At 43.0% G+C, this 17,791-nt stretch overlaps 2 protein-coding genes across 2 annotated transcripts; both read right to left on the bottom strand.

Moving 5' to 3' along the window:
* Positions 1–405: 405 nt before the first annotated feature.
* Positions 406–1,470, bottom strand: LOC127683036 (TD and POZ domain-containing protein 1-like). Its single transcript, XM_052179888.1, has one exon. It carries the CDS (start codon positions 1,468–1,470, stop codon positions 406–408), a length of 1,065 nt encoding a protein of 354 aa, XP_052035848.1.
* A 14,625-nt stretch (positions 1,471–16,095) lies between these two features.
* Positions 16,096–17,160, bottom strand: LOC127683037 (TD and POZ domain-containing protein 1-like). Its single transcript, XM_052179889.1, has one exon. The coding sequence runs from the start codon at positions 17,158–17,160 to the stop codon at positions 16,096–16,098; it is 1,065 nt and encodes a 354-aa protein (XP_052035849.1).
* Between the last annotated feature and the right edge of the window lie 631 nt (positions 17,161–17,791).

The following is a 17,791-nucleotide window of genomic DNA, read 5'->3' as shown; positions in this document are numbered from 1 at the left end:
TGATTTCTCCTTGCCAATGGCCACAGTCATCTCTTCTGTTCAGTCCAAGGCAGAAGTGTTTCTCCAAAGAAACACAGTTGTTCTCTGCCTAGGGCCAGCTCTAAATTGAATCAGTTTTCAAACAATCAGACAAATTCAAACAGGAACATTAACATCATAGATGTCATGTAGAGTGTCTCAGACTGCAGTGCTGCCTATTGCTCACCTACCATTTCAGTATGTATAATATATTGCAGGTGTTTTAAATCCTGAGCCACCATGCTGCCATTCCTCTGATAAAGTGCAAATGCTCCCTCAATACCGTTGTCTAAGCAGAAGTCATTGGTAAAAAAGCTGGTTGTTGCTGTTGCAGAAGAGGTGCAGGTCACAGCTGTCCATCTTCTGAGATCACTTTAGGCATTTAAATCATGGCTCCAAAGAAGGACACTGTGCAGAAGCCAGGGAGCAGAAGGCTTCAGCCACCAAGGGGGGATGTGACTCCACCAATGACTTCCACCCTGAGGTCTTAGAGACCTCATAGGCAAAATCTGTAATGAAATCCAGGGCCTGAGTCTTCAGCCACTGTGTGCTGTGGAGGTCAGCCAGGATGAGAGTGTTTGCAGCATTCTCCACAGAGAGGATCCTGCAGAGGGCATCCTCACACATGGCCTTCAAGCCGTCCAGGCCATACCTGTCAGCAGCTGCCAGCAGACCAGAGGCCATGGAGTAGCTCTTGAGGTTTGGTGCCTTCCATGTGTAGATGAAGCCCATCATCTCCTGGAAGACTTGGGGATCCAAGTCATGAATCTCAACGAGGTTTTTTAGTCTCTCCTGCATTTCATGTTCAAACATGGCTCTGAAAACTGGAGAGCGAGCTGCTAGGATGGCCTTGTGAGCCCTGAATTCATGGCCACCCACCAATAGGGAGCAGTCTGTGAAGATGGAATTCTCCCAAAGCTTCCCTAGGTCATCTGCCAACACATGCCTTGGATCCTTGATTGCAGGTGTCATGTTCTGTCCAGGCATGCTGAAGATGGCTCCCGCTATGCTCACCTTGCAGCAGATGGTGAGCTGGTCTTCAGGGAGAAGTAAATGCTGATGGGAGAGGAGGAAATCTCGAAGGATGAACTCTTTGAATCCCCTGTGTTGGTATTGCCAAAAGCTTACAACACTGGGGTTCTTCCTACTTTGACATTTCTCTCCTTGGGAATTTATGATCCAGAACTCAAACTTTGCCCAAACTGGGCACACGGGACAGCTGAGCAATCCCAGGTCAACTGACAGGTAATCTTTGCTTTCTTTATCAACTCCATTTGGGTATACTCTCAAACACCATGCCACTTCCTCATTGTCCTCTAATGAGAACTCTGGGCTTCTAATCTCTTTCTGAATTCCATCCATGCAAAATGAGAAGTTGCTAATGGTCCACTCATAGCAGATGTTTTTTACACTGATCTGTGTGGAGCCCTTGGCTTCCATGTCCCCTGACATTTCTGTTGGCGGTAGTTTGGAGGTTAACATTGATCTGAAAAGAAGAACTAGCATTTATTGATTCTTCATCCTGATACATACAATTATATATACTCTTTAGATTTTATTTTAGATTTCTCCTAAATTCTTTCTCTCTGCTGTTTTTCTCTCTGTCTCTGTGTAACTGTCTCTGGTTCTCTGTGTCTCTCTTCCCCCCTCTCTGTCTTCTCTCTCTCTTTCTCTCTCTCTCTGAGTATATATCTGTGTGTGTTTATTGAACATACAGAATTAATTCCTTTATATAAATAGAAAGAGGATATATGAGAACAACATAAATTCAACTAATATAACAATGACTACAGTCAGTACTTACTTAGTCCACGAGGTTTGAAGTCTCAGGTTTTCTTCAGTATATGCTGGTATTCTGAAGTAGAGTCTAATGCCAGTGAAGAAATGGGCTTGCTAGTAAGATGAGAGCAGGCAGGCAAAGACACAAAGTCTACTTCTTCATATGCTTATATAGGCCTCCAGTAGAAGGCGTGGCCCTATTAAGGATGTGTCTTCACGTCTCAGCTTCTGGATTAAAGGTGTTTGTTTTACTGCCTGAAGACTCAGATTAAAGGTGTGTGATTTTCAACCCTAAGAATCTGTGTTTGAACTGGATCTATCTATTTCAATTTAAGCAAAACAAGCTTTTAAAAGATGATCCCTCCATTTTATATGTTACATGAGTCCACAGGTAGTCTAGACAAGAAGAGCCATCACCAGGGTACTTTGCTTACTGATACTTCAGACTTCCATAAATGAAGGTATCATGTCAATATCTGCAAAGCTATTATTTACTCCTGTGCTGGTTTTTACACTGATTTCTGCCATAAACCTGATCAGGGAAGGGATGTTTTCCTTAACTGGTCAAGAGTCTGAGTGTTCACCAAATGGAGGGCATGTAGAAGAGCTCCTGTATGGTGGTCAGGAATCAGAGCCCCAAAACTCTGAAGATGGCTTTCTTCTTTCCTGTGTGTTATTCCAATCAGAAGCACAGACCTTGTGATCACTCCTCCCAATTTGGTCGGTGGTAGTCTTGTACTTCCCTCCGAGGAAATCCTTCTTCAGAGCCAATTAGAACAATGGTTCTGGAATATCCTAAATGCTTCTCTTTCTGTTTCTCTCTGTCTCTCTGTCTCTCTGTCTCTCTCTGTCTCTCTGTCTCTGTCTCTGTCTCTGTCTCTGTCTCTCTCTCTCTCTCTCTCTCTCTCTCTCTCTCTCTCTCTCTGTGTGTGTGTGTGTGTGTGTGTGGTGTGTGTGTGTGTGTGTGTTTATCTGGTTTTTTGAGACAGGGTTTCTCTGTGTAGCCCTGGCTGTCCTGGAACTCACTTTGTAGACCAGGCTGGCCTCAAACTCTGAAATCTGCCTGTCTCTGCCTCCCAAATGCTGGGATTAAAGGTGTGTGGCACCACTGCCTGGCTGGATTCTCCTTTTTTCAATTTTTATTTTATTAATTTTCATCTGAAATTCTGCCTCACTGCAGTGCTCCCCTCACAGTTTTTCAGCCCTCCCCCATCTCCTTGGCCTCTGAGAGGGTGCTCCCCATGCATTCCCCCTCCCTGGGGCATTAAGTCTCTATAGGATTAGGCACATCCTCTTCCACTGAGGCCAGACAAGGTATGCCTGTACTTCATTTCATTTTTTCTTGGGGCATCAGACAAGTTCATGTATGCTCACTGGTTGGTGGCTTAGTCTCTGGTGGCCCCTGAAAGTCCAGATTAGGTGATACTGGTCATTTTTTTTTTAGAGTTGCCATCTCCTTTAGTTCCTTTAATCCTTCGCCTAACTCATCCATAGGGTTCCCCTACTACAATCCAATGCTTAGCTGTAACTGCATTTCAGTTAGCTGTTGGTAGAGCCTCTGAGAGGACAGCCATGCTAGCCTCCTGTCTGCATGGAAAACATAGCATTAGTAGCGTATGTGTGTCTGTGTGTGTGTGTTCTGCCCAAACAGCATTACATGCAAATTTTCACTGCAAGTAATCAATGTTCTGGTTCAAGGATTCTGCTTTCTGAAACATCATAGGAGTGGCTCCTCCATGACCTCCAGAAGCTGGTAGATGGAGTAGATTGTCAGGTGAACCATGTCAAAACATTGGCTTCCAGCGTGGATTGCAGCAGAGTGAGTGAGCCCAGGTTTTGTGTTCTGGCTTTTTTGCCATTATTTTTTTTTCAATTTTACTTAAATATCTTCTTTATTTACATTTCAAATGTCCTCTTTGCTCAATGCCCCTCTGAAAACCTCTATCCCATCCCCTCCCTCTGCTCACTAACCCACCCACTCCAGCTTCCCTGACCTGGTAGGGGTACTCTGAGGCAATGAGCCTTCAAGGGTCCAAGGGTCTCTCCTCTCATTGATGTCTGTTCAGGCTATCCTCTGTTACCCATGTGTCTGGAGTCATCGTTTCTTCCATGTGTACTCTCTCATTTGTGCTTAAGTCCCTGAGAACTCTGGGATTACTGGTTGGTTCGTATTTTTGTTCATCCTATGGGGTTGCAAACACTTTCAACACCTTGGGTCCTTTAGCTAGTTCCTCCATTGAAACCCTTTGCTCATTTCAATGTTGGGATGTGTGTGCATCCCCCTCTGTATTTGTCAGGCACTGGCAAAGCCTCTCAGAAGAGAGTTATATCTGGCTCCTGTCAGCAAGCACTTATTGGCATCCACAATAGTGTCTGGGTTTGTTAACTGCATATGGGATGCCCCTGCCACAGGTGGGGAAGTCTATGGATATCCATTCTTTTACTCTCTGCTCCACACTTTGTATTTCTTCCCATGGGTATTTTGTACCCCTTCTAAGAAGAATCAATGTAGCAACACTTTGGTCTTCTTTCTTCTTGAGCTTCATGTGGTCTTTGAATTGTATTTTGGGTATTATGAGCTTCTAGGCTAATATCCACTTATCAGTGAGTTGGTCTTGAAGTCCTCTATCAGCATCATGCAATGTGATTTTAAATTCAAATCTTGATCTGTGGTATATTTGGTTATCCAGAACTTGCTGTGCTGGGAGAACTGGCTTCTGATGATGCTAAGTAGCCTTGGTTTTTGTTGGTAGGGTTCTTGGGCTTGACTTTCACCATCTTGTTATTTTTGGTGTTACATGGTTCTGTTGTTTCTGTGTTCCTACCTGGAGCTTGTACTTCCTGTGGGCCTGTAAGCCTGTGCCAGCACTCCCGGGAGCCCAGCTCTCTTCTGGTGGGACCTGTGCACAGACGGCTGTGGAGCATCCCCAGCTCCATGGTACAGATAGCTCAACTGTTTTTTTTTTTTTTTTTTTTTTTTTTTTTTTTTTTTTTTTTTTTAATAATAGCTCAACCTGTGTCATTTTTTTTCATTTCATGTTTTTGTGTTTGTTTTAGATATTAACTTAGTTATGAAGAATGACATCAATTAAAATAAACTTATTTTCCCAGAACAGCCCTAGTGTGTATCCTAGGGTACCACTTCAGTTTAGGTTCTTCTGCTTCTGTCTCTTGAATATCATTTTCAGAAGGACACCTCTGACTTTAGCTTCAGAGTTGATCTTTTGGGCACTTATTTTTTTCTTTCTTTTTTTTATTCGATGTATTCTTTATTTACATTTCAAATGATTTCCCCTTTTCTGGGTCCCCACTCCCTGCAAGCCCCATAAGCCTTCTTCTCTCTCCCTTTCCTCCAGACAGGGTTTCTCTGTGTAGTCCTGGATGTCCTGGAACTCAGTTTGTAGACCAGGCTGGCCTCGAACTCAGAAATCTGCTTGTCTCCTTCTCACAAATGCTGTGGTTAAAGGCATGCTCCACCACCACCTGGCTAACATAAACTTAACTTCTGTTCCCCTCTGCATTGATGGTCATTAGGCAGGTGGTGGTTTTGTAATCTGGGGTTGCAGGTGTGTTGTTGGAATAACCTGGTCTTGTTGAGGGTGCCAATTGAAGATGCTGGTCTTATTAGAGATTGGCTTAGAGAGTGAAGCTAGGCTCAGGTTTTGTTGAGGGGCATCTTGGAAACTAATGCTAGGTGCCAGGATATTAATTTGAACAGATTTTTTAAAAATGGAGTCTGAATTTCAAAAATCTGACCATACATCAGGAATATCTGTGTTCTCTAGTCTTAGTTTTTGGTGTTCAAGTTTCTGATGCTGGATAACTATTCTTGTTAGCTAAATTGTATCAATGAATAATGTGGAATTTGTAATTAAAACACACCCCCACAGAAAGCAGAAGCAAAGACAGCTTTTGATCTAGCTTTTATTAATTAGGCAGCATATTTAAAAAAACCTGCAGAGGGTCTAGAGGTTAGGGAAAGGTGTTTGAGAGATTTAGTGATAGTGGCAGAGAGAGTATTTAATAAAAGAGGACTACAAAAGAGAAAAAAGTTAAGTGGCCAGAAGCAACAGACTCCAGACCCATCAAAAAGTCTGTTGGCAGTCAAGGAAAAATCAGAAGAATGTAGGAGATGCCTAAAACAGATAGTTTCAGAGGAAGGAGGTAAGGGGGCCCTGAAGACCCTGAGGGGAAGTACAAAGTGTAAATGGAATAAAACACAGGAAAGAATAGAGCCATCTTCAGAGGTTTGGGGCTCTGATCCTGCCCACCATACAGGAGCTCTTCCACATGCTTTACATTTTGTGAACACTCAGACTCCTGAGCAGTTAAGGAAAGCACCCCTTCCCTGATCATGTTTATGATAGCATTTGTAAGACCAGTGCATGGGTAAATCGTATCTGTGCAGAGATTTACATCATCTCTTTATTTATGCAAGATTGTCCCTAGTAAGCAAAGTATATTGTTGATGGTTATTGTTCTAGTCTGCACTACTTGTGGACATACTAAAGTGGAAGGCATGCCTTTTAAATTTTTTTTCTTTTGCTTTTTTTCAAGACAGTGTTTCTCTGTGTAGCCATGGCTGTCCTGGAACTCACTTTGTAGACAAGGCTGGCCTTGAACTCAGAAATCTGCCTGCCTCTGCCTCCCAAATATTGGGATTAAAGGCGTGTGCCCCCAGTGCCCTGCGAATTTTTTTTCTTAAGTTGAAGTAGGTAGATTCAGTTCAAATGCAGATTCTTCTTGTCAGAAAAAACATACACATTTAATCTGAGAAAAACATACACCTTTAATCTGAGTCTTGAGGCAGAAAAACACACACCTTTAATCCAGATCTTCAGACTAGAAGACACTCCCTTAACTAGGCCACACCTTCTACTGGAGGCCCACAATAAGCATAAAGAAGAAGGAAGCTTTTTTCTTTGGCTTCCTGCTCTCATCTCAATAGCAAGCCCATTCCTTCACTGGCATTAGACCCTTCTTCTTAAGAATTCCAGTATATACTGAAGAACACCTGAGACTTCACACCTTGTGGAATAAGTAAATACTGACTGTAGTCATTGTTATATTAGCTAGACCTCAGCCTGTATGTTATTCTTCTATATTCTCTGTCTATTTACATAAAGGAATTCATTCTGTACATTCTCTATAGGACCCTGAAAATACAACATACTAGAGATGAGAATATATAAAGTTTTACAGACTTTCCTATCCAGAGGTGGATAGAATAGCCCAACTAGTGGCCACTGACCTAAGAGTCACGAAACTCAAACACATACACACACATAGAAATTCCAGTGTTTGGGGGAAAGAGAGAGGGGGGAAGAGGGAAAGAGGGAGAGATGGAGGGAGAGGGAGAGGGGGAGGGAGATAGGCAAAGAGAGGGAGAGAGAGGGAGAGAGAGGGAGGTAAAGGGAAAGGGAGAGAGAGAGGAAAAGAGAGGGAGAGATGGAGAGAGAGGGAGAGAGAGGAAAAGGGAGACGGAGAGGGAGACGGAGAGGGAGAGAGAGAGAGACAGAGAGATAGACAGAGAGAGGAGAGAGAGAGAGAGAGAGAGAGAGAGAGAGAGAGAGAGAGAGAGAGAGAGAGAGAGAGAGAGAGAGAGAGAACTTAGGGAAATTGAAACTAAAATCCAAAGTATACCTATAATCGTGTTCAATAGGATGAAGAGTAAATAACCTCTGGTGTTCTCTCAGGTCAAGATTAACCTTCAAACTACCTCCAGCAGAAATATCAGGGGACATGGAGACAAAGAGCTGGGGCTCCACACAGATCAGTGTAAAAAAAAAAAATCTGCTATGAGTGGACTATAAGCAACTTCTCATTTTGCATGCGGGGAATTCAGAAAAGGATTTCAAGCCCAGTGTTCTCATTAGAGGCCAATGAAGAAATAGCATGGTGTTTGAGAGTACACCCAAACGGGGTTGATGAAGAAAGCAAAGATTACCTGTCAGTTTACCTGGGGTTGCTCAGCTGTCCAGAGAGCCCAGTTTGGGCAAAGTTCAAATTCTGGATCATAAATTCCCAAGGAGAGAAATGCCAAAGTATGAAGAACCCCAATGTCGTAAGCTTTCAGCAATACAAAAAGTGGGGATTCAAAAAGTTCATCCTTCTAGGTTTCCTCCTCTCCCATCAGCAATGGCTTGTCCCTGAAGACCAGCTCAGCCTCTGCTGCAAGGTGAGCATAATAGGAGCCATCTTTGCATGCCTGGACAGATCATGACACCTGCAATCAAGGAGCCAAGACAGATGTTGAGAGATGACCTAGCAAAGCTGTGGGAGAAATCTCTCTTCAAAGACTGAACCCTATTGGTAGGTGGCCATGTATTCAGGGCTCACCACGCCATCCTAGCAGCTTGTTCTCCAGTTTTCAGAGCCATGTTTGAACATGAAATGCAGGAGAGCCTAAAGAACATTGTTGAGATCCATGACTGGACCCTCAGGTCTTCCAGATGATGTACTTCATCTACTCAGGGGAAAAACACCACACCTCAACAGCAACTCCATGGCCACTGGTGTGCTGGCAGCTGCTGACAAGTATGGCCTGGAGGACTTGAAGGTCATGTGTGAGGATGCCCTCTTCAGGATACTCTCTGTGGAGAAAGCTGCAGACACTCTCATCCTGGCTGACCTCCACAGCACACAGTGGCTGAAGACTCAGGCCCTGGATTTCATTGCACTTCATTTCTCTGAAGTCTCTGAGAACTCAGAGTGGAAGGCAATGTTGGAGTCACATCCCTATTTGGCGGCTGAAGCCTTCCACTCCCTGGATTCTGCACAGAATGTTTTCTTTGAGCCCTCACTCAAAGGCATAAAGAGATTTTATGAGCTAGTCAGATATGACCATCACCTGTCTTCCAATGGCAGCACCCAATATAGTTACCAATTACTTCTGGTTAGAGTACAGTATTGCTGGAGCATTTACACTGCATCTTCAAGAAAGCAGCATGGTGGCTCAGGATTTAAAACAGCTCTACTATGTTAAAATTGCAGGTGTGAATGGCAGAACAGGAGTCTCACACAATCTAGATGATATCTGCCCTGTTGAAGTTCTTGTTTGTTTTTGTCTGACATGATGGAAACTGGGATTCAAGGTAGGTGCTGACCATAAATAAGCACAGCCCAAAGGAATTTCATTGGGGGAAACTGTATGGACTGATCCAAACAGAACAAATGACCAGGGCCCAAATAAAGGGAGATATCAAACATGAATATTTATTTATCTGAGACTTAAATGACAATGAAGACTTTTTAAAGGTTCAGTTTGTGGGAACTCAGCTGCAAAAGGAATTACTGCTCTGTCAGAGAACTGTGGTTCAGTTCCCAGCACACCCAGGAGAGTTTTCAACCAACTGTAACTGGTCATTCAGAGGATCTGAGGCCCTTCTCTGGTCTTCATGGCCACAAACAACTCTGTAAACAAAATCGTAACCCAATAAAATATAATATGAATAAAACATTTGAAATCAGTCTGTGGATTCCAGAGATGTTTAGGTTCAGAGAAGTCACATATAGTCCAATCAGCCCTGATCAGGTGTGGATATTCGTGGAGACTATATTACCAGAATTACAAACCCATTGTCTTTTCTTGGCATCTACATTAGCTAAAAGCTCCATCATCATGCTCTTATGATGACTAAGAAGTGTAGACCAGTGTGGAGGAAGTCTCCTCCTCCTGGGAGAGAAGTGTTTGTTGGTCAAAGCATGCAAAAATCTTTTATTAATTTTGAAAACATTCAAAGAGATTTATTCATTATGTATTCATATTCCCTAGGCCAGTAGTTTCTCATCTTCTCAGTGTTGTGCCCCCTTAATACCGTTCTTCCTGTTGTGGTCAACCAGAACCATTAAATAACTTGTTGGCTACTTCATTACTGTAGTGTGGCTCCCGTATGAATTATACTATAAAGATCTGATATAGAGGATATCTGATATCCAACCCCCATGAAATGGTCAATACTCCACCACAGAGGATGAGGGAGCCACAGTTTGAGAAGCATGGCTCCAGGCCATGCCTGCCTTCATACCAGCTAGACTTCTTACAGAACTTCTTGTACTAAAGTTCTACCACACCTAATTCCACAATCTCAATTAACCTCTGTACTGCACCACCTGTGGGAGTCTTCACTGACCATTCTTTTTATATCTTGTGGATGCCACAGATCTTTCCCTTCTAGCCTCCCTACCCAACTCTATGCTCTGCCCCAGGCTTTAAGTACAGCTTGCACCCCTGCTAACACAAGTGTCACTCTTTCCATGGTAACAGAAGGGTAAGGGCAGAATTAAAACTTGTCCTTTGCTTTCCCACTTACTATTTCCCCAATCCTATTCCAAGATTTATAGTGGGAAATTTGATGTGTTTTTTTTTTTCTGTCCTGTAAAGCACCAAACAAGTGGATCACAAGACCTTCTCACCCATCTTCCTATAGCTGTTCAGCTGTTAAAGTGAATAGAATCCAGGCATGGATACACTGTTCCCATGTTCAGCCTGCCTGGAGTGAGAGGAAGTTCCCAAGGAATTAGCACTAGAACAATGGAAAGTCATGCCACGCTCAGCTGATCTGCTGAAGTTGTTACTTCAATATTCCTAATTCTGCTCCCTTTATGCTGACATCTTACAACCATCACAGACCGTCTTCATCAGGCTCTTATGTTCACTTGGATAATTGTTAACATTGACCAAACAATCTCATCCATCAGGCCAGCCACATGGCCCCCACCTGAAACTTGCTTCCCATTTTTATAGTTTGACCTGGAAGATTTGTTGTATCACCAGTTAGACCCCTCTGTGAGAAAATACCTGTCAAAACAATATTTTTACATGCACCCAGAGCATCAGGTCCATCAGAGAGTCTGTGAAGGAGCTTCGGACTACTACTGTGCACAGTGGGGTTATGAAAGCACAGGTTCTACTGGGACTCTCACTAAAATCTGATTTCATCAAGCTAGTTGGGCTACCAACAAAAGAATACAAATGGAGGGACCCATGGCTCTGGCTGCATATGTAGCTTAGAATGGCCTTGTTGGAAATCATTGGGAGAAGTGGCTCTTGGTCTTGTGGGGGTTTTATGCTCCAGTAGAGGGGAATGCCTGGTCAGGAAGGCAGGAGTAGGTGCATGGGTAGGGGAGCACTCTCATAGAGGTAGGGGGAGGGGAATGGAATAGGGGGTTTTCGGAGGGGAGACTGGAAAGTGGATAACATTTGAAATGTAAGTAAAGAAAATATCCAATGAAAGAAAAGAAAAAAAGAAGAAAAACCTTCACGCTTCTCTCATGCATATTCACCTTATAGCCACCTGACACTCAGCTTCACTGAAAGAAGAAAACAGGCCACTGGATGGGATTCAGGCTATATTTGGGGATGTAGAGCATGTACAAAAAAAGGAGTTACGTATGCATACAGATTCCAGGGTAAGCAATAGAAATACTCTCTTCTCTATCCAACAAGTTGTTAGACAGGTTCTGGCTGGCTATTGGGCCCAATAAAGTCCTTGCAAGGCTGGACTTCAGGCCCTAGCCTCTGCCTATGACCACACCTACCCTAACATAAGTGTCACTAAGTTTACTCGCTTCCTGTCTCAACAACCCACTCCACAATCATGACCCCTGCATTTATGAAAGCTTGTTCCAGATAATTGACTCCTCCTGTCCTGATTTGACATAGGACTGTTGGTTATGCTTAAATGCCTAGCCCACCTACTATGATAGAACAGCTCTCCCTGGAAACTATTCACAGACTACAGAAAGTACTCAGTGTACATGGCAGCATTCAGAGAGAGGTAAGCTCACCCTTCAGTAACAGAAGAAAGCCTCTGTATTGGGAATCAGTTATCCTCAGAACGTTCACATCTCTGCAATTTCATTGTAACTCCTACCAATTAAGAATATGAGTGCCTCTTGCTTCCAGAGGATGATAGGTGGGCTTGTGCATCAGGACTTACCCCTTGCAGACATTCCCTAGTTGTAAATGTATCATCTGATATTTGTATCCTGGCACAGTAGTTACCCCAATAACCTCCCACACAGGGGAAAGCATTCCCAATGAATTAGACTCTGTAGGTCACCAGGTGAAAAGGGTTGCTGCACCTGTTGTGGTGTTCTCCACCTTGCTTGGTATAGGAGTAGCTGGTACAGCTGGCACAGGAACTTCTGCACTAGATCTTCAATCTACCAGGTGAACAAACTGAGAGACAGCAGCCTCACAATCATCACATTAGATGCAGAAAAAGCCTTTGACAAAATCCAACATCCTTCTTGACAAAAGTCCCAAGAGACAGGGATGTAACTGAATATAAAAAAGGCAGTTTAGAGCAAGCCCATAGCCAACCAACATCAACTTAAATGGAGAGAAACTTGAAAAATTCCACTAAAATCCAGACAAGGTAAGGTGGTCTCCTCTGTATATATACCTATTAAATAGGGCACTTGATGTCTTTGAGCAATAAGACCACTGAAGCAGATCAAGGGTATACAAATTAGAAAGGAAGAAGTCAAATATTGTTATTTGTATTAACATGAAGGTAGACATATGTCTCTGCATGGGTCTAGAGGAGGTGCCGGAGCTGAATCGGGGAATTTTATACTATCTCCTATCCCTGACTGAGATGTTCTCTCTAACTCATAACTGCCTGGAAATGAAAAATTATTTTTCCAGCAGATTTACTCTGGTTATACAAAGAATATTTAAGAGTAGGCCAACTCTCAAGGAGTTGATGGCCTACACAAATGCTGAATTGTACTTTTTAATTTCTCTCATATGCTTTGTTTAGTCATTTTTCTACACTTTTGCTTTTATGTTTTGGTTCATGATTTTGTGTTTTATTGACTTTATGCATTTGTGTGTAAGTGCATGTATGTTTCATGTGTGTTTTCTTTGTTTTTCATCCTGGTTTTGTTTTTCTGCTTGTCATCTAACTGGAAGGAGTGAGACCTGAGCAGTACAGTGAGTAGTGAGATGGGGAGGGACTGGAAGGAGATGGGGAAAGGCAAATTGTAATCTGAATATTTTGTGTGGAAAACTCATTTTCAATAAAAAAGAAAGAAAAGCAGGGCCTCTGTAAGGTGATTTGGTCATATGCTAATCCTTAGGAATAGGAAAGTACTCTCATACAAAAATTCAATCCAGGAATCCCAACATGTTTCTGATCGAGCAAGGATTTGGAGATTGAGAAAGTCCTGCTTAACCATGGCTTTGAGGCCTGCCTTGACTGTCGAGCTTCTACCATATAAAGAGTAAAAGAGTATAAAGGAAGTGAGGAGGTCCTTGCCAATTGGCTCTTCTACCATTATATCCCTAGAGCAGGTATCATTTATGAAGAAATGCATGTGTTGATCCTTCCTGACCTTCACACTGTGGGAATAAATTCCATGGTTTTAAATTACACAGTATAATGTAATTTATTATGCCAGAATGGTATTTTTTCTTAATTCCAATAACACAAGATAGAGCTAGTCAGCAGATACAAAAACCTGCAAAAATTTCCAATAGAGGAGACAATAAAATATTTTCATGGACTCCCAAACTTCTCAATATTAGTAATAGTCAGGGAATGGTGTGGACACAACTGTGTGGGAAGATGGAGAAACTATAGGGACAGAGGCTGAATTCCTCATTCCAAAGACTGATGCTGAGAGGATGAACCTGAAAGAAGAGATTGTGGTCTGTTAGCTCTGTATCCCAGATTCCTCAGAATTCACTTGTCAAGTTTCCCTTCAACTCGACCTCATGCTGAGGACAACCACAGGTGTGTAATCAGAATCAAATGGGACAGGGCCTGAGGAGATGACTGAGCACTTGGTGCTCTGGCTGCCAGTCAATAGAACCAGGTTTCATTCCTAGTAGCAATGGGCAACTCACAAAAGTCTAGCTGTCAGTCTCATGGGATCTAGTGCCTTCCTCTGGATTCTGTGGGTAGCACACATGCAGATAGGCATGCAGAAACAACACTCTAAACATGAAGTAAACCATTTTTCTAAAACATTGATTGAGGCAATAGAGATCCACAGGAGGGAGATAAGGTTTTGCTCAGAATTGGGAGAACCAGCCAAGTGTACTGGCTGGTTTTGTGTGTCAACTTGACACAGACTGGAGTTATCACAGAGAAAGGAGCTTCAGTTGGGGAAGTGCCTCCATGAGATCCAGCTGTGGGGCATTTTCTCAATTAGTGATCAAGTGGGGAGGGCCCCTTTTGGGTGGTACCACCACTGGGCTGGTATTCTTGGGTTCAATAAGAGAGCAGGCTGCGCAAGCCAGGGGGAGCAAGCCAGTAAGGAACATCTATTCAGGGCCTCTGCATCAGCTCCTGCTTCCTAACCTGTTTGAGTTCCAGTCCTGACTTCCTTTTGTGATGAACAGCAATGCAGCAGTGTAAGCTGATAAACCCTTTCCTTCCAAGCTTGCTTCTTGGTCATAATGTTTGTGCAGGAATAGAAACCCTGACTAAGACACCAAGAATATGAGCAAAAAGGGTACGTTTATGTATTTTATTTTATTCTCTCTTCCTGATATTTGGTTACCACTTAATTTAATGTCCCTAATGGCATTGCACTAAAACATAACCAGAGGGGATCTACTTAGAAACACTTCTTATCTCATTCTGAAAGTTTTGGAAAACTACTATTTTTTCTCCCCAGGCATCTGCTCCTCCTCCTCCTTCTTTAATTAAGCATGAATTCTTTATTAATACTGTATAATCTGAGTGAGCAGTGTTTCCCTCAATTCTTCTAGTTCTTTCCCACGTCCTTTCCCATATGGATCCTCTACATTTCTGTCTGTCATCAGAAAAGGACAGCTGGTACAGATCCATGGAGGCCATGGGACTGCTGCCTCAGTGTCTGTGAGTTAAAGGGGATTCAAAGGGCATTGTCTTCCCGAGAATCTCCATTCCCTGTCTCCCTCCCTGCTTCTGATCATCTTCCTTAGGGCTCTCTGAACTATGAGGGCATGGATTTAAGGGAAACATCTCATTTACAGTTGTGTGTATGAAGATCTTTCTTTGTCTCTGTCTCTCCAATGTCTCTGTCTCTGTCTCTCTCTGCATAATGTCTGGGTGTTAATCTCTGTATTTGTTCCAGTCTGCTGCAGGAGGAAGCTTCTCTGATGAGTGAATAAGGTATTAATTAAGGAGATTATTAAGATTAAAGGATTATTGGAAGATATTTTACCCTTTTTAAAGAAGACCAGTAGTATTTTACAGGTGTTTTACTCCAGTTCACTGGGTTATCTATCATCTGGTTTGTTTTAGTTGGTGTTCTGGACCAAGGACTTGTACCTCTGCTCCTTCCCCAGCCGGTTCTCCCTCAACAGGTATACAGGCCTGCAAATCTGTAATGAATAAATCCCTTTGGATGTTTTCAAAACATTTAATAGATTTTGCATGCCTTAATCCACAAACACATCTCTCCCAGAAGGATTAGACTCCCTCTACTATGGCATAGTCTTCTCAGTCGTCATAAGAGCATGAGGGTGGAGTTCTCATTTTCCAACATTAAATTCCAAGGAAAAAGACCAAGGGTTTCTAATATTGGTAGGAGAGTGAGGGCTCTGTTCAAACATCCACAGCTGAGCTAGGCTGCTTGGTCTACATGTTACTTCTCTGAAATAAACATCTCTGGAAACAACAGACTGATTTCAAAAGTTTTATTCATCTTGTATTTTATTTGGTTAAGGTTTTGTCTACAGAGTTCTTTGTGGCCATGGAGACAAGAGGAGGGCCTCAGATCTCTGATTCACCAGTTTCAGGTGGTGAAAAACTCTCCTGTGTGTGTAGCGAACTTAGCAAGAGATCTCTGAGAGAGCAGTAATTGCTTTTGAAGCCGAGTTCCCTGAACCTTGAATGTTTAAAAAGAAACTCTTCATTGTCTTTCCTTCACTGATGAGGAAGCAATCATGGTTGATTTCTCCTTGCCAATGGCCACAGTCATCTCTTCTGTTCAGTCCAAGGCAGAAGTGTTTCTCCAAAGAAACACAGTTGTTCTCTGCCTAGGGCCAGCTCTAAATTGAATCAGTTTTCAAACAATCAGACAAATTCAAACAGGAACATTAACATCATAGATGTCATGTAGAGTGTCTCAGACTGCAGTGCTGCCTATTGCTCACCTACCATTTCAGTATGTATAATATATTGCAGGTGTTTTAAATCCTGAGCCACCATGCTGCCATTCCTCTGATAAAGTGCAAATGCTCCCTCAATACCGTTGTCTAAGCAGAAGTCATTGGTAAAAAAGCTGGTTGTTGCTGTTGCAGAAGAGGTGCAGGTCACAGCTGTCCATCTTCTGAGATCACTTTAGGCATTTAAATCATGGCTCCAAAGAAGGACACTTTGCAGAAGCCAGGGAGCAGAAGGCTTCAGCCACCAAGGGGGGATGTGACTCCACCAATGACTTCCACCCTGAGGTCTTAGAGACCTCATAGGCAAAATCTGTAATGAAATCCAGGGCCTGAGTCTTCAGCCACTGTGTGCTGTGGAGGTCAGCCAGGATGAGAGTGTTTGCAGCATTCTCCACAGAGAGGATCCTGCAGAGGGCATCCTCACACATGGCCTTCAAGCCGTCCAGGCCATACCTGTCAGCAGCTGCCAGCAGACCAGAGGCCATGGAGTAGCTCTTGAGGTTTGGTGCCTTCCATGTGTAGATGAAGCCCATCATCTCCTGGAAGACTTGGGGATCCAAGTCATGAATCTCAACGAGGTTTTTTAGTCTCTCCTGCATTTCATGTTCAAACATGGCTCTGAAAACTGGAGAGCGAGCTGCTAGGATGGCCTTGTGAGCCCTGAATTCATGGCCACCCACCAATAGGGAGCAGTCTGTGAAGATGGAATTCTCCCAAAGCTTCCCTAGGTCATCTGCCAACACATGCCTTGGATCCTTGATTGCAGGTGTCATGTTCTGTCCAGGCATGCTGAAGATGGCTCCCGCTATGCTCACCTTGCAGCAGATGGTGAGCTGGTCTTCAGGGAGAAGTAAATGCTGATGGGAGAGGAGGAAATCTCGAAGGATGAACTCTTTGAATCCCCTGTGTTGGTATTGCCAAAAGCTTACAACACTGGGGTTCTTCCTACTTTGACATTTCTCTCCTTGGGAATTTATGATCCAGAACTCAAACTTTGCCCAAACTGGGCACACGGGACAGCTGAGCAATCCCAGGTCAACTGACAGGTAATCTTTGCTTTCTTTATCAACTCCATTTGGGTATACTCTCAAACACCATGCCACTTCCTCATTGTCCTCTAATGAGAACTCTGGGCTTCTAATCTCTTTCTGAATTCCATCCATGCAAAATGAGAAGTTGCTAATGGTCCACTCATAGCAGATGTTTTTTACACTGATCTGTGTGGAGCCCTTGGCTTCCATGTCCCCTGACATTTCTGTTGGCGGTAGTTTGGAGGTTAACATTGATCTGAAAAGAAGAACTAGCATTTATTGATTCTTCATCCTGATACATACAATTATATATACTCTTTAGATTTTATTTTAGATTTCTCCTAAATTCTTTCTCTCTGCTGTTTTTCTCTCTGTCTCTGTGTAACTGTCTCTGGTTCTCTGTGTCTCTCTTCCCCCCTCTCTGTCTTCTCTCTCTCTTTCTCTCTCTCTCTGAGTATATATCTGTGTGTGTTTATTGAACATACAGAATTAATTCCTTTATATAAATAGAAAGAGGATATATGAGAACAACATAAATTCAACTAATATAACAATGACTACAGTCAGTACTTACTTAGTCCACGAGGTTTGAAGTCTCAGGTTTTCTTCAGTATATGCTGGTGTTCTGAAGTAGAGTCTAATGCCAGTGAAGAAATGGGCTTGCTAGTAAGATGAGAGCAGGCAGGCAAAGACACAAAGTCTACTTCTTCATATGCTTATATAGGCCTCCAGTAGAAGGCGTGGCCCTATTAAGGATGTGTCTTCACGTCTCAGCTTCTGGATTAAAGGTGTTTGTTTTACTGCCTGAAGACTCAGATTAAAGGTGTGTGATTTTCAACCCTAAGAATCTGTG

This window comes from Apodemus sylvaticus, chromosome 4, assembly GCF_947179515.1.
Source record: "Apodemus sylvaticus chromosome 4, mApoSyl1.1, whole genome shotgun sequence".
Lineage (NCBI taxonomy): Eukaryota > Metazoa > Chordata > Mammalia > Rodentia > Muridae > Apodemus > Apodemus sylvaticus.
This window is presented reverse-complemented; position numbering and strand designations above follow the sequence as displayed.